Source organism: Nicotiana tomentosiformis, chromosome 1 (genome assembly GCF_000390325.3).
Source record: "Nicotiana tomentosiformis chromosome 1, ASM39032v3, whole genome shotgun sequence".
NCBI classification, from domain to species: Eukaryota; Viridiplantae; Streptophyta; class Magnoliopsida; order Solanales; family Solanaceae; genus Nicotiana; species Nicotiana tomentosiformis.
The window spans coordinates 104914687-104932212 of NC_090812.1; the positions used below are offsets into that span (position 1 = coordinate 104914687).

Here is a 17526-nt window from a genome sequence, read left to right on the forward strand (position 1 = left end):
TCAGGACCAGGTTCCAGTTGTTGATGCACTAGCTCAGGCACCACCTATGCCTATTGTGATTCCAGGCCTTCAGGAGTCCCTAGCTCAGATTCTAACAGCGTGTACCGGCCTTGCTCATGCGGTCTCTATCTCGACGGTCGTAACTACTTCTCAGGCGGGGGGAGGCACAGGCACTCAGACTCTCATTGCTCGCACACCCGAGCAGGTTGTTTAGGGACTCCAGACACCGGGGGCACCACCAACCCAATAGGATACAGTTGCACAGGATTATGTGGTTCCTGCTATGCCTGAGGATGATCAACGTAGGTTGGAGAGGTTTGGGAGACTCCAGCCACCACCGTTCAGTGGCACAGAGAGAGAGGTTGCTAAGGACTTCTTGGATAGGTGTCAGAGGATACTCCGTACAACTGGTATTCTAGAGACTTGTGGGGTCTCATTCACTACTTTTCAGTTTTTTGGGGCTGCACTCAGATGGTGGGAGACTTACGAGAGGCGTAGGCCTATTGGCGCAGCACCCCTTACTTGGCAGCAGTTCTCCGTGGTCTTTTTGGAGAAGTTCGTGCCTCGATCCCACAGAGAGGAGCTACGCAGAAAGTTTGAGAGGCTTCTCCAGGGTGATATGTCTATGACGTAGTATGAGATGATTCTCGGAGTTGGCCCGCCATGCTATCTAGTTGCTTCCCAAGGACAGGGAGAGGATCATGAGGTTTATTGATGGTCACACTTTTAAGCTACAGTTACTTATGACCAGAGAGATGGTGTCTGGAGCTATGTTTGATGATGTTGTCGACATTGCTCGGTAGATTGAGATGGATCGTGGTCAGGAGAGGGTTGAGAGGGATGCCAAGAGGCCTCGTGGGCAGGGTGGATCTAGTGGTGCTCCTTTTGGGGGTCAGTTCTAGCACGGTAGAGGTCGTCATTTCAGACAGTCTCAGTCAGTTCGGCCATTTCACCGTGGTGCATCATCTGGACATGGTTCTCACCATTATCAATAGGGTCATTCATCTCTTGGTGCCCTTCCAGCGCAGAGTTCATCCCGTGCTCCACCAGTTCAGGGTTCGTCTATGCCGGGTCCTTCTGCTAGTCATCCCAATGCTCGGGGCTCCCTTCCGTTCCCACCACCAGCACCAGGGAGTTATTTTGAGTGTGGGGAGTTTGGCCATATATGGAGGCAATGTCCTCGTCGTCATGGAGGTGGTTTATCTCAGCAGAGGAGTCGGCCTTTGACTTCAGCACCAGTTACTTCACCACCCACCCAGTCAGCTCGGGGTGGAAGTCAGTCACCTAGGGGTCGCCCTAGAGGGGGAGGTAGATCATGGGGTGGCCTGGCCCATTTCTATACCTTCCCTGCCAGACCAGATGCTATTGCTTCAGATGCTATGATTACAAGTATTGTCTCAGTTTGTCACAGAGATGCCTCCATATTATTTGACCCTGTTCCACGTATTCATATGTTTCCTCGTATTTTGCCCATTTTCTGGATATGCCCCGTGAGTCTTTAGTTTCATCTGTTCATGTATCTACTCTCATGGGCAATAATATTGTTGTGGACCGCGTATATCGGTCAGGTGTGGTGACTATTGGGGGTATGGAGACCTAAGTGGACCTTTTGATGCTCAGTATGGTTGACTTTGATGTGATATTGGGTATATCGGTCAGGTGTGGTGACTATTGGGGGTATGGAGACCTAAGTGGACCTTTTGATGCTCAGTATGGTTGACTTTGATGTGATATTGGGTATGGATTAGTTATCTCCATGTCATGTTGTTCTAGATTGTCACGCTAAGACTGTGACGTTGGCAATGCCGGGATTTCTGAGGGTTGAGTGGAGCGGTTCTATAGATTATGTACCTAGTAGGGTGATTTCATATTTGAAGGCTTAGCGTATGGTTGAGAAGGGTTGTCTATCCTATTTGGCTTTCATGAGGGATGTTAGTGCAGAGACTCCTGCCATTGATTCTGTTCCGGTGGTACGTGATTTTTCGGATGTATTTCCTGCAGACCTGCCGGGCATGCCGCCTGATAGGGATATTGACTTTGGTATTGATTTGGTGTCGGGCACTTAACCCATTTTATTCCATTGTATCGTATGGCACTGGTGAAGTTGAAGGAATTGAAAGAACGGCTTCAGGAACTCCTTGATAAGGGGTTTATTCAACATATGTGTTACCTTGGGGTACACCGGTTCTATTTGTGAAGAAGAAGGATGGTTCCATGAGAATGTGCATTGATTACAGGTAGTTAAACAAGGTCACAATCAAGAACAAGTATCCTTTGCCTCGTATTGATGATTTATTTGACCAGTTTCATGGAGCGAGGGTGTTCTCCAAGATTGATTTGAGGTCCGGTTATCACCAGCTGAAGATTCGGGATTCGGATATTCTTAAGACAGCTTTCAGGACCCGTTATGGCCATTATGAGTTCTTGGTGATGTCTTTTGGGCTAACCAATGCCCCAACAACATTTATGCATTTGATGAATAGTGTATTCCAGCCCTATTTGGACTCATTCGTTGTTGTATTCATTGATGACATCCTTGTGTACTCTCGTAGCCAGGAGGAGCACGCTCAGCATTTGAGGATTGTATTACAAATATTGAGGGACGAGAAGCTTTATGCAAAGTTCTCCAAGTATGAGTTTTGGCTCAGTTCAGTAGTATTCTTGGGACACATGGTGTCCAATGAGGGTATTCAGGTGGATCCAAAGAAGATAAAAGCGGTGCAGAGTTGGCCTAGACCGTCCTCAGCTACAGAGATTCGGAGCTTTCTCGATTTGGCAGGTTACTACCGTCTCTTTATGGAGGAATTTTCATCTATTGCTTCGTCCTTGACCAAATTGACCCAAAAGGGTGCTCTATTCAGGTGGTCGGACGAGTGTGAGAAGAGCTTTCAGAAGCTCAAGACTGCTTTGACCACAGCTCCAGTGTTAGTTTTACCATCAACTTCAGGTTCTTAGACCGTGTGTTATGATGCCTCGAGGATAGGCATTGGTTGTATTTTGATGTAGGAGGGTAGGGTGATTGCCTATGCCTCGCGTCAGTTGAAGACCCATGAGAAGAATTATCCGGTGCATGATCTTGAGTTAGCAGCCATTGTTCACACCTTAAAGATTTGGCATCATTATTTGTATGGGGTTCATTGTGAGATTTATACTGATCATCGGAGTCTGCAACATCTGTTTAAGCAGAAGGATCTTAATTTGCGTCAGCGGAGATGGTTGGAGCTTCTTAAAGAATATGATATCACTATTCTGTATCATCCGGGGAAGGCCAATGTGGTGGTCGATGCTTTGAGTTGTCGGGCAGAGTTTGGGGAGTTTAGCATATCTTCCAGTAGCATAGAGACCTTTGGCATTGAATGTTCAGGCCTTAGTGGGCCAGCTTGTCAGATTGGATATTTCGGAGCCGAGTCGGGTATTGGCTTGCGTGGTCTCCAGGTCTTCTCTTTATGACCATATCAGGGAGCGTCAGTATGATGACGCCCACTTACTCGTTCTTCAGGACAGGGTTCGGAGAGGTGATGCTAGGGATGTGACTATTGGTGGAGGTGGATGAAGAAGGATATAGTTGGGTTTGTAGCTCGGTGTCGCAACTGTCAGCAATTTAAGTATGAACATTAGAGACCGGGAGGCTTGCTTCAGAGATTAGAGATCCCAGAGTGGAAGTGGGAGCATGTCACGCCCCAAAATCGAGGAGCGCGACCGGCGCTCAACCAAGTGAACCCGATCAAGCAAGCCTGTTAGATTCCTTCTACCCAAACTCATTCATGAATAAAGAAAATATATGTTTTCCTTAATTAAATAATAAGGTGGTCATGTCTGCAATTACCAATTCATTTCCAATTGTTTCATCATTTTTAAAGTCTCAAATGGATAGTAATACATCCACAACATAACATAGTTTGTCTTTTCCCAGCACCAATACACAACCCACACTATGTCTACAGAGCCTCAATAGATAAACAAGAGTACAATGATAATGCCGGCAACAAGGCTCCGGCTATACCTCAACCATAATACAGAAGGAACAAAAACATACATGACCCCGGGATGAAGTGGGGCTCACCAAGTCAGCTGGGAAGAAGATGTACTGCTATCACTGATCAATGTCTCCTGCTGTGGAATCACCTGCATCCATTTAAAGATGCAGCGCCCCCGGCAAAAGAGACTTTAGTACCGTCGAATAGTACTAGTATGAAAACTAAATACCAATTTAAGAATTTAGAAATACAAGATAATTATGATGAACCATTGCGGCAATAGAATATTATAGGTAACTGTCTCAACCATAGAAAGCTTATTAAAAGCTATCAACAACATTTATAGGATTTAAGATGAGATCCTATGTAACCATCTTCACACAAAGCGGCCTCGCCGCCTCACCCGATGTATGCAGGTGGAGGTGTACATACAATACCACGACTCTAATCAAGAGGCCCTGCCGCCTCACCCCAATGTATACAGGTGGATATATAACCACAGTACTAAGAACTTACACATAGCGGCTATGCCGCCTCACCCCAATGTATGCGGGCGGTGGTGCCACAACAATTCCAACACTATACACAAAGCTGTCGTACCGCCTCACCCCAATGTAAGCGGGTGGAGGTGTAGTCCCATAATATCATAATCCCTACACAAAATGGTCATTATGCCGTACCCCAATATATATATGCGGGTGGAGGTGTATCACAATCACAATCTCTATACCATAATCCCCACACAAAGAGGTCATGCCGCCTCACCCCAATGTATGCGGGTGGAGGTGTATCACAATCACAATCTCTACACAACTTGGCATAATACCTTTCACATAAATTACGACTAGAAATTATAACATGTGGATACGTAATCCATAGTTTGGGACACATCCTCAATTTATAATGCAATATGATAAGAGCATTTGAAATACGAATTGAACATATATCTTCATCAGAAAACTTATCGGAATACTCGATTTATAATCAATATCTCGGAACTCACAAGGATAATGAGAATTCCAACTCTTAAAGAAGAGTTTGGCCAACATACCTCACTTGAGCTTCCTTACACTCTAAATGTTCCGGAATTCTTAGCAACTTCAATCTATTTTAGAAATATAACAAATTAAACCGAAATTAGGAAGATGATCATGGTTCTAGCTCATTTGGGCATTTTATCAAACACTAGATGTGCATTAAGGTTTCAAGATCCTTTTATGTAGGATTCCATCATCCCACAACCCAACCTTTACCATTTTTAGCTCAACAATCTTTCTACACCCTTTGATAACACATGCATGTAAAATAACCAACCCTCTTGCCCAGAAATTATCTTGCTTATTATCCATTTCTACACAAAATTCGAAATTGAGGGTTAGGGTGTAGAATCTTACCTCTAGGATGAAGACCTAGTGAGTTTCCCTTCTCAATCTTCCAAAACTTGGGCAAGAATTGAAGAACAATTATTGGAGAACACCTTCTCACTCTAGGGTACCCTCTCTCACTCTAAAATGTCAGATAATAGCTCAAAAATAACCCAAAGAGTGTATTTAACGAAATAGGGTCGGATTTTAAAAACCCAAAAATGAAGCTCCGGAACAGGTTCTGCGGTCGCATATGTGACCGCATAGTGGTTATGCAGACCACATACCGGTCGCATAATTGCTGACAAAATGATCAAAAAGGCTGCCTGTGTATGCGGTCACTATGCTGTCTGCATAACTGCTATGCGGTCGCATAGTTCCATCCAACCAACCCAATTAACTGCCTCACTCTGCGGCCATTATGCGGTCCGCAGAGTGATTCTGCGGTCGCATAATGGACCGCAGAAATGCACATTTCTGCCAAAAATTTTTTTTACTTTCCGGTGCATTGTTCAACCCAAAAAGTCCAAGCCGCGAAGAATTTCTATAATCCTCAACACGTAAGCCTAGTCCGGCACCATGAAACATTATTTTTTTTGCAAATTTTATCGGATTTTACACTTTAGTACTTCGAAATTTTTTGGGGTGTTACATTCTCCCCCACTTAGGATCATTCGTCCTCGAATGAGGGTAAATACCCGTCATTAGCATCCTATGTAACTCAGTTTGTTTCATACCATATTCGAGCAGCCCCACATTTGACTAACTCCCAAAATTTTCAAATATTTCACTAGAGTTTCCTTTGTAATTAGGCTTATCCACCTGTCAGAGAGCCCCAGAAACACATCCTAACAGCATATACATAATCCAACAACGTAACATAATACAAATCAACACCAACTGTGGCCTCACAAGTAATTATATTACTAGAACGGAACACCCTTAACACCAAATGTACAAGTCATACATATTTCATAGGAATATCCCTTAGCATTTTCATAAGTCACAACTCATAATTACATGGTTATTCAAATAAATAAGGATACTTTTTCTTCATTTCTTCTTCGGCCTCCCAAGTAGCCTCTTCAACCTGTTGGTTTCGCCATAGCCTTTCACGGATGCAATTTTTTTGTTTCTCAACTTTCGGACTTGCCGATCAATAATAGAAATCGGAATCTCTTCGTAAGTCAATCTATCAATTACCTCAATAGTCTCGACCGGAACAATGAGTGTCAGAGCTCCAACTACTTTCTTCAACATAGACAGATGAAACACCGGGTGTACTAATGACATCTCAGGTGGTAGCTCAAGCTTGTATGCTACCTCACCGATACTCTGAATGATTTTGTACGGTCCGACATACCTCGGACTCAATTTTCCTTTCTTACCAAATCGCATTACACCCTTTATGGGAGAAACTTTCAAAAATACCCAATCATTTTCTTTGAATTCCAAATCTCTACGACGAACATCCGAATAGGATTTATGACGACTCTGAGCAGTCTTTAACCGCTCCTTAATGATTTTAACTTTTTCCATAGCCTGATGCACAAGGTCTGGCCCTATCAACTCTGCTTCCCCAATTTCGAACCACCCAATGGGAGATCTACATCTCCTACCATATAAAGCCTCGAACGATGCCATCTGAATGCTAGCATGATAGCTATTGTTGTACGCAAATTCTATAAGTGGTAAATAATCATCCCAGCTACCTTTGAAATCTAGCACACAAGCACGCAACATATCCTCAAGCGTTTGAATAGTCCGCTCTGTCTGCCCGTCAGTCTACGGGTGAAAGGCTGTACTGAGATTCACCTGAGTACCCAAACCTTGCTGAAATTTCTTCCAAAAATTAGCAGTGAATTGTGCTCCCCGATCAGAAATGATGGAAACTGGGGTGCCATGCAACCTGACTATTTCTTTGATATAAACACGTAAGCCTAGTCCGACACCATGAAACATTATTTTCTTTGCAAATTTTACCGGGATTTACACTTTAGTACTTCAAAATTTTTTGGGGTGTTACAGAGCGGATCATCATGGACTTCGTAGTTGGGCTCTCACAGACCTCGAGAAAGTTCGATGTTATTTGAGTGATTGTGGATCGGCTGACCAAGTCCGCGCACTACATTCCAGTTGGTACTACTTATACTTCAGAGCGGTTAGTTGAGATTTACATCCGAGAGATTGTTCGCCTACATGGTATCCCAGTTTCCATCATTTCAGATAGGGGCACTCAGTTTACATCGCAGTTTTGGAGGGTAGTGCAGTGAGAGTTGGGTACTCAGGTTGAGTTGAGCATAACTTTTCACCCTTAGATGGACGGACAGTCCGAGCGCAGTATTAAGATATTGGAGGACATGTTACGCGCTTGTGCCATTAACTTTGGGGGTTCATGGGACCAGTTTCTGCCACTCGCAGAGTTTGCATATAACAACAGTTACCAGTCGAGTATTTAGATGGCTCCGTATGAGGGTTTATATGGGAGGAGGTATAGATCTCTAGTTGGATGGTTTGAACCGGGTGAGTCTAGGCTCTTGGGTATAGACTTAGTCCAGGATGCATTAGACAAGGTGAAATTGATTCAAGAGCGTCTTCGCACGGCTCAGACTAAGCAGAAGAGCTACGCGGACAGGAAAGTCCGTGATGTGTCTTTTATGGTTGGGGAGAAGGTTTTGCTAAAGGTATCACCCATGAAGGGTATTATGAGGTTTGGGAAGAGGGGCAAGTTGAGTCCCCGGTTCATTGGGCTTTTTGAGGTGCTTCAGAGGATAGGGGAGGTGGCTTATAAGTTTTCCTTGCCACCCATCTTGTCGAGTGTGCATCCAATGCTTCATGTTTCCATGCTCTGGAAGTATGTTGGCGATATGTCCCATGTTTTGGACTTCAGCACGGTTCAGTTGGAGGGTGATATGACTTATGATGTGGATCCGGTGGCTATTTTGGATCGGCAGGTTTGAAGATTGAGGTCAAAGGACATAGCTTCAATGAAGGTGTAGTGGAGAGGGCAACCTGTGGAGGAGGCCACATGGGAGACCGAGTGGGAGATGCGAAGCATATATCCACGCCTATTCGAGACTCCAGGTATGTTTCTAGACCCGTTCGAGGACGAACGATTGTTTAAGAGGGGGAGGATGTAATGACCCGGCCGGTCGTTTCAAGAGTTATAGCCCCGTTTCCCCTATTTCTGCTTCTTTATATGTTATTTAGATGTATTGTGTTGTACTGGGTTAGTTGGTTTGAGTCCGGAGTGGTTTCAGAGTGGTTTGAGACACTTAGTCTCTAAAGTAGAAGCTTAAGTTGGAAAAGTCAACCGGATGTTGACCTATGTGTAAACGACCTCGGATTTGAATTCTGACGGTTCCATTAGCTCCGTTAGGTGATTTTGGACTTAAGAGCGCATCCGGAATGTAATTTGGAGGTCCGTGGTAAAACTAGGCTTGAATTGGCAAAATTGGAAATTTGGCAATTTTTAATCGGCATTGGAAAATTTAATATCGGGGTCGGAATGGAATTCCAGAAGTTGGAGTAGGTCTGTAGTGTCAATTGTGACGTTTGTGCATAATTTGAGGTCATTTGGACGTGGTTTGATTGGTTTTGGCATCGGTTGTCGAATTTGAAAGTTTAGAAGTTCTTAAGCTTGAATCCGAGGGTAATTTGGTATTTTGATGTTGTTTTGAGTGATTCGAAGGTTCGACTAAGTTTGTATGTTGATATATGACTTGTTGATATTTTTGGTTGAGGTCCCGAGGGCCTCGAGGTAATTCCAGGTGGTTAACGGATTTGTCAAAGTTGGAAAATGCAGCTGAAGCTGCTGATACTGATATTTTTGCACTTGCGGAAGGGGGAGTCACAGGTGCGAGCTCGCAGGCGTGGAGGGAAGGTGCGCAGATGCGAAGAAAAGTAGGTTGGTCATTTTCAGCAGAAGTAGAGTGTGAGCGCGCAGGTGCGCTTTCGCAGGCGCGAGAATTTTCTGCGCAGATGCGGAAAAATGTGAGGCCAAGGCTAGAGCGCAGGCGCGAAGGATTTGGCCGCACCTGCGAGCCCGCAGGTGCGGAAGTTGGGGAATTAAGTGGAGTTCGCGGATGCGGCACCTTGACCACATGTGCGGTCCCGCAGGCACGGAAAAAGAGCTCGCATGTGCGAAAACCTGGGCAGAAACCATAAATAGAACGCTTCGCAAATTTTTGGTTCATTTCCACCATTTTTATTTGGTTTTAGAGCTTTTGGGAGTGATTTGAAGAGTTAATCAAGGGGGTTTTCACTGAGGTAAGTTACTTAAGCCCTAATACTCGTGTTTATGGTAACTTCCCATTGTATTATCATGTAATTAGTGAAAATGAGGGGTTAGGGCTTGGGATTTTGAAAACTTTTATTTAAGGATTTGAGGGACCAAACGATGTTGGGTTTTGATAAATTTTGTATGTATGGACTCGCGAGTGGATGAGCTCCTAGTTTTGAGGTAAGTTGCATATTTTGTTGAAACTATATGATACTTATATGTTTTAGAAAGAGTTTCTATAAATTGGGTTGAATGCCATGTTTGGGCCTTGTGCCAGTGTTGTTTGGACCCTTAGGGGCCTTTTCTTACTATCATATCACTGTTTTCGATTTAAAATCTATACTCAGTCATGGTTATACTTGTTTACTGCATAACTCAGTTTTTCTTACTCTATTTTGATGCATATAAATGTTGTTTTGGGCTGAGTATCTTATTTTTACTGAACTGCCCGAGTGGCTTGAGAGGTTTATGGCTGAGCGAGGCCGAGGGCCTGATTTGTGAGGATATTTTTGGGATCGGGCTGCACACCGCAGCATGTTTGATATAGGTCGAGGGCCTGAGTGATTTATGCCATGATTTGGCTTGATATTGCGTTTGGGCTGAAGGAGCCCCTCCGGAGTCTGTACACACCCCCAGTGAGCGCAGATACCTACTGAGTGCGAGTGTCGAGTGCTGAGTGACTGGGAGGCATGAGTGATTATGAGGTATGCCCGAGTGGCATGAGTGATTGTGAGGTATGCCCTAGAGGCATGAGTGATTGTGAGGTTTTCCCGAGGGGTTGTATATGAGTGATGTTGCCCGAGAGCTGCTTATGATTTCATCATTTTTGCTCACCTTTGCATTGAGTCTCTGTTTGAACTGTTGAAAAATATCTTTAAATGATTTTTACTGGAACTGGGTTTAAACGAGATGATTTGATTAAAACATTGATTTTTAAAGCATGTTGTGTTTTACTGAGATTTTATGATATGAACTTTATATGCTTATTGCTCGTCACTACTGCTCAGTCTTTATTTATTGTCATTACTTACTGAGTTGGCATACTCACGTTACTCCCTGCACCTCGTGTGCAGATCCAGGTGTAACTGGACACTATAGCGGCTGTTGACTATTCCGGTTGCAGATTTTCTCGGGGATAGCAAGGTAGCTGCCTGGCGATCGCAGCCCTTCTCTTCTCCCTCTTATCTTCCTTTAGTTGTATTTAGTTATTTTCAAGGCTGAGTTAGTCTTGATATTGTTAGACAGATTGTAGTAGATGCTCATGACTAGTGACACCCCGATATCGGGCTTTTCTTTCTACACTATTATTTTGATTTGAACTCCTTTACGAAGGTTTTTACACTAAATAGCCTTGAAATTATCTTTGAAATGAAAATATCGATTGTTTGAAAAATGAGTCGGCTTGCTTAGTTCCACGATAGGCGCCATCACGACAGGGGTTAGTTTGGGTCGTGACAGTTTTATTCTCGAGGCACATGCTGTAGGGTCCATTCTTTAAACCGATGTAGAGTCACATGTAGTTTGTCCAAATACCTCTGTATTCGATCTTCTCGAACCTCGAAGGTTCTGTTGACTTGGTTTACCACAAGCAGGGAGTCACATTTGGCCTCGATGACCTCTGCTCCCAAACCTTTAGCTAGCTCGAGACCTGCAATCATGGCCTCATACTCGTCCTCATTGTTAGTTAACTTGGAAGTTTTGATAGATTGTCTAATTGTATTACCCGTGGGTACCGGGTCTCACCCTCACCTAAAGTTCGACCAACATAGTAAACAGGAAATTGCGTACCTTTCTCTTCTCGAACTAGGACCCTACTTACCGCGATTTTCGAGACTACTAAGTACAAGTAGAGTTGCTCGTCCGCTTTAGGAGTATAAAGCAGTGGCGGTCTCAAGAGGTACCGCTTTAATTCTTCCAATGCTTATTGGCATTCCGGGGCCCATGCAAAATTGTTCTTCCTTTTGAGCAGTGAGAAGAACCTGTGACTTCTATCTGAAGACCTTGAGATGAACAGGCCTAGGGCGGCTATGCGCCCTGTTAATCTTTGTACGGCATTAACATTGCTCACGACTGTGATGCCTTCGATTGCCTTGATCTTATCGGGGTTGATTTCGATCCCCCGATTTGATACCATAAAGCCGAGGAACTTGCCCGAGTCGACCCCGAATACACATTTCTCCGGGTTGAGTTTTATATAGTATTTCCTTAGTATATCGAAGGTCTCCTGCAAATGTGTCAAATGGTCCTCTGCTCGCAGGGACTTAACTAGCATATCGTCAATATAAACCTCTATTAATTTACTTATTGGTTCTTCGAACATTCGATTTACTAAGCGTTGATAAGTGGCACCAACATTTTTTAGTCCAAACGGCATTATATTATAACAATAGGTGTCGTACTTAGTGATGAACGAAGCCTTTTCCTGATCCTCCGAGTTCATTTGTATTTGATTGTACCCGGAGTAGGCATCGAGAAAACTAAGGATCTCGTGGTCGGTCATGGCATCGATCATGTGGTCGATATTCGATAGAGGAAAAGAGTCTTTAGGACATGCTTTGTTTAAATATTTATAGTCTACGAACATTCTAAGTTTATTTCCCTTTTTAGGGACTACGACTACGTTTGCTAACCATTGGGGATATTTTAATTCCCGAATGGATCCTATTTTGAGAAGTTTGGCTACCTCATCCTTGATGAATGCATGTTTTACCTCGGACTGGGGCCTTCTCTTTTGTTTTACTGGGCGAAACATCGGGTCCAAGCTCAGTCGATGAGTAGTGATCTCCGGCGGGATCCCTGTCATATCTAGATGGGACCAAGCAAAATAATCCATATTATTGATAATAAATTTAATAAGTTATTCCCTGAGCTCGGAGGTTAACCCCGTACCCAGGTTTACCTTTCGATCGGGTAGATGCTCGATCAATATGACTTGCTCCAACTCTTCGACTGTCGATTTGGTGGAATCAGAATCCTCGGGGATTATGAAAGATCGAGGGGTCCAGTAGTCATCGTCCTCATCCATTCCCTGCTTCTCCGACTGAGTTGAGGCTGGTGGTTGTGGTTGCTATTTAGCTTCTTGTTTTCCTTTGGACTCTGATCCCTTTGTTGACGAAAGCGCTGATACTGGTATTACTTCATCGACCGCGAACATCTCTTTGGCAGCATGTTGTTCCCCATACATCATTTTTACTCTATCCGGTATTGGGAACTTCAACATTTGGTGAAGGTTTGAGGAGACCGCCCTCATGTTGTGAATCTGGGGTCTTCCGAGCAGTGCGTTGTATCTCATATCGCCCTCTATCACATGAAACTTTGTTTCTTGAATAGTTTCGGCTATATTTACTAGTAGGATGATTTCACCTTTAGTTGTTTCACTCGCCATGTTGAAGCCATTGAGAATCCGAGTTGCGGGTACTATCTGATCTTGTAGGCCGAGTTGCTCCATGACCCTCGATCGAATAATATTGGCCGAGCTTCCTGGATCAATTAAAACATGTTTAACCTAAATTTTATTCATAAGGATAGAGATTACCAAAGCATCATTGTGGGGTTGTGAGATCCCTTCTGCTTCCCCATCATTGAATGATAAAGTGCCTTCTGGCATAGAGTCTCGAGTTCGTTTTTCCCTGGTGATTGATACTTTAATGCGTTTGAACACGAGCCCTTGTGGAATATCGACCCCACCAACGATCATGTGAATCACGTGTTATGGTTCTTTCTGCTCGTTTTTCCTATTTGCATCCCTGTCTCTGAAATGGTTTTCGGGCCACCTTCTCCCTTAGTGCACACACTACTTTACGCTTGTTCTTTAGAGTGTCTCTAATTCTCGAAGGTGGCCCTCATTGAATAGACGGGACACCTTCTCTCTTAGTTGTCTGCAGTCTTCAGTTCTATGACCATGTGTACCATGGCATTTGCATGTTTGATTGGGTTTCTTTGGGATGGATCGGTTTGTAGGGGTCTGGGCCATCTAGTATCTTTGATTCTCCCAATGGCTAACACAATACCTGATGCGTCGATGCTAAAGTTGTATTTTGATAATCGTGGTGCTTCTGTGGGATCAGCATGTTTATCAAAGCCACTTTTGCTCATGAGCCCTCGAGAGCTCTGTCCTCGATCGTTCCTTCGATCATTTCAGATGAGATTGCGTCCTGGGCCGCTGTTTCTACGATCTGCATTGTATGATTGATACCGATCTCTGTTCGGCCGGGGTTCTCTGTCGATATCCCTTTGAGTTCTGTCGACGTGCCTGTTTAGATAAACGGAACCGGAAGGGGTCCCCAATTGATCATCCTCGACCCTGATCTTTGACTGGTACCGATTATGTACATCGGCCCAGGTTACCGCTGGATATTCAATTAAATTCTGCTTTAGCTGTCGTGATGCCACCGAACTTCGTTCGTTCAAACCTTGAGTAAAGGTTTGAACAGCCCAATCATTTGTGATCGGTGGTAGTTCCATGCGTTCCATCTCGAACCGAGATACGAATTCCCTCAACATTTCGTTGTCTTTTTGTTTCACCTTGAAGAGGTTCAACTTCCTAACCACAACCTTTATTGCTCTGGCATGTGCCTTTATGAAGGAGTCTGCAAGCATGGCGAAGGAATCGATGGAATTAGGCAGCAAATTATGGTACCATATCATTGCTCCATTCGAAAAGGTTTCTCCAAATTTATTCAGTAGAACAGATTTAATCTCATCATCTTCCAAGTCATTCCCTTTTATTGCGCATGTATACGAAGTGACGTGCTTATTAACTAATTAACCGTTTCTGATTTGATCTGTTCCGAGATTTATGCCATGATCCTCGACCAGTCACAGATATCCCGCGTTTCTGTTATTGTGCTATCTTCGATCTTGCTCGATGTCTGTCTCATTTGGCTTCGATCGCTACTAGCCGCGATCTCGACAGGTACCTCGGTTCTGAACTCGGTACCTTATCCTTGTGATTTAGTCTATTCTGTTACGAGGCCATCCTTCGATGTAACCTCCCGGTCTCGGTCAAATAGTAAAATTGGGTGGGCCCGGTTTTAACCGTATACACTTTTATTGCGCATGTATAAGAAGTGACATGCACATAAAGGTCGGTGGTCCCATTGTACTTAGGAATTTCTGGCATTCGGAATTTCTTCGGAATGGGTTTAGGAGCCGCACTTGGAGGGAAAGGCTTCTGTATGAATTTCTTTGAATCCTTACCCTTTAGAATCGGCGGTGCCCCCGGTATTTGGTCAACCCGGGAGTTGTATGTCTCTACTTTCTTGTCATTTGCCTCGATTTTATTTTCTCCCGATTCAATCCGTTTAGTGAGATCCTCGAGCATTTTCATAATGGTGGGGTCACTCCCCGATTCGTTGCGTTCGACCTTTCCGGCATAGGCTCGGTCCTGTGGATGACTTCTGGTTCGATCCTACTCGATGTTCGGTGCTGATTTTGTAGTTGTGCTATAGCGGCTTGTTGAGCCTGTAACATTTCAAATATCAATTGGAGGCTAACTCCACCATCTTCTACGCCTTGCGTACCTCGACCACCTGATCGAACTTTCCTGCGTACGCTACCTTCGGGATCAATGCCCAAATTTGCATTTAGGGCGACATGTGAACTGACATCGACGGAATTTGCAATTGGTGCTCCCTCGAGGTCAGCCTGAGGCGCCTCGATCCCTGGGGCGACTATATTGTCATTTCCCCCGTGAAATCTGAGGCTGTTGTCACCATGTGTAGGTGTTGCTTGTGAGATCCTGAAAACAAAGATTCTTACGAGAACAAGTGTAAAGCAGTGTGTGTTATCGGAATCAGTATTATGCAATCACTATTATCCTTAGCCCCACGATGGGCATCAAACTGTTTACCCTTAAGATTGGATAACAATTAAACTTATAATATGGTTCTAAGGACACGTGATTTTACTTAATACCAATTGATAATTATGAAGATTAATAACAGAAATGAACTATAAAGTAAAGCAAACCAGTGTTAGAATAAAACTCAGCCCTCGAGTTTGGATACCCTCGAATTGGTTGATGTAAAAAAAAATAAAATATAACAAGCTGATGAACAATAGTATAAACGAGAAAAAGAATTATATTGTTTTGATATCTGTGAACAATGTCTGTTACAAATGATTAGAACTCCCCTTTAAATAGTAGAGGAATTTCACTTATGGTATAATTCTAATTACAGAAGAAAATCCTATGATTAGCTAATTAACCATTTCTGATTTGATCCGTTCCGAGATTTACGCCATGATCCTCGACCAGTCACGGATATCTTGCCTTTCTGTTATTGTTCTATCTTCGATCTTGCTCGATGTCTATCTCATTTGGCTTCGATCGCTACTAGCATCGATCTCGACAGGTACCTCAGTTCTGAACTCGGTACCTTATCCTTGTGATTTAGTCAGTTCCGTTACGAGGTCATCCTTCAATGCAATCTCCCGGTCTCGGTCAAATAGTAAAATTGGGTGGACCCGATTTTAACCGTATACAAAAGCCACATAGGAATTGAATTTGGATGTAATTATACAGTTTTACATGTTTGTTTGGCAAGTAATTACTTGGTCATCATTAGAATTGGATGTAACTAAAGAAGTATAATTACACTCTCCAATTTTCAAGGGGAGGTAAGATTTAATGGTAATTATACTATGTAATTACAAGCTAATAAAGCTTTTAAAAAAGATATTAAGTACTATTCTTTTTACAATATTTTTCTTTCGTTTCTCTTATTATCCCTTTTCAACTTTTTCAATGTTTTGCTTATATGTATTTTCATATAATTTTGCGACTTTTCATATTTTGTTTCTTTTCTTCTTAGTTGCTAAAAATAATTTTATATTTTACTAGCTTTATTTTCTACTCATCAGTATAGATAATTATTAAGAAATAATACATTCTGAATTTATGTCTATATTTTTGTCATTTAAATAGTAAAATAAATCATAATTTCATATTATATTCATATGAGTTGGTAAAAAAATTAAATTTAAAATTGAAACTTCTATTAATTATTTTTAATTAAAATATTAATTATTTAAAAGATAGATATTGATTATCTTTTACGATATCAGTTCTCAACTTATATTTATTTAGTACTTTTATCCAAAAGAAAAATATATAGTTTAAATACCTAATTATAGATTTTATATATATATATATATATATATATATATATATATATATATATATATATATATATATATATATATATATATATATATATATATATGCTTTATTTACATTTCACTAGTTTTATTTTCTAGCCTTTAGTATAAATATTTGTTATAGAAATACTATCTAAGCTCATATCTAACTTTTTAATATTCTCATGAGTTGGTGAAAATATTTTGAAAAATTAATTAATTTAAGGAACTATATATTTATTTATAAGATACCGATTATTTTTATGATATTATTTATTAATTTATAATTCTTTAATTGTTTATAGAATATATTTATTTTAAATATCTCATAATAAATTATTTTTGATGATTATTATTTACATATATGTTTGTCAATTAGTAAAAGTTATCTTGATCTGAACTTGTTTATTTAACTAATTAATTATACTTCTTCAATTAAATGAAAATTATGTTGTAATTACATTGGAGCAAAAAAACAGACTATTATAATTATTATACTGATGTAGTTACTAAGGTGTATAATTATAACTCTACTAATTATATTGTCACGTAATTACATATGACTTTCCAAATAGACCTTAAGTGATATTCTTCCTATTTGTTAGATCTTGATAGGTAGAGTCATATAATTGTGTTGATAAGAGATAGTAACATGTAGGGGTGTACAAACCAGATCAGAAAATCGCACCAAATCGAAAAGTCAAACCAAGCCGATTAAAGAACTCTATTAGGTTTGATTTTGTATTGAGTAAAAAAAATCCAA

General features: G+C 41.9%; 1 protein-coding gene across 1 annotated transcript; it reads left to right on the plus strand.

Annotated features, from left to right (window-relative positions):
- The first annotated feature begins 809 nt into the window (after window positions 1–809).
- LOC138908165 (uncharacterized) lies at window positions 810–2955 on the plus strand. Its single transcript, XM_070198813.1, has 3 exons — window positions 810–891; window positions 1024–1389; window positions 2780–2955. Exons 1-3 carry the CDS (start codon window positions 810–812, stop codon window positions 2953–2955), a joined length of 624 nt encoding a protein of 207 aa, XP_070054914.1.
- The last annotated feature ends 14571 nt before the right edge of the window (window positions 2956–17526 follow it).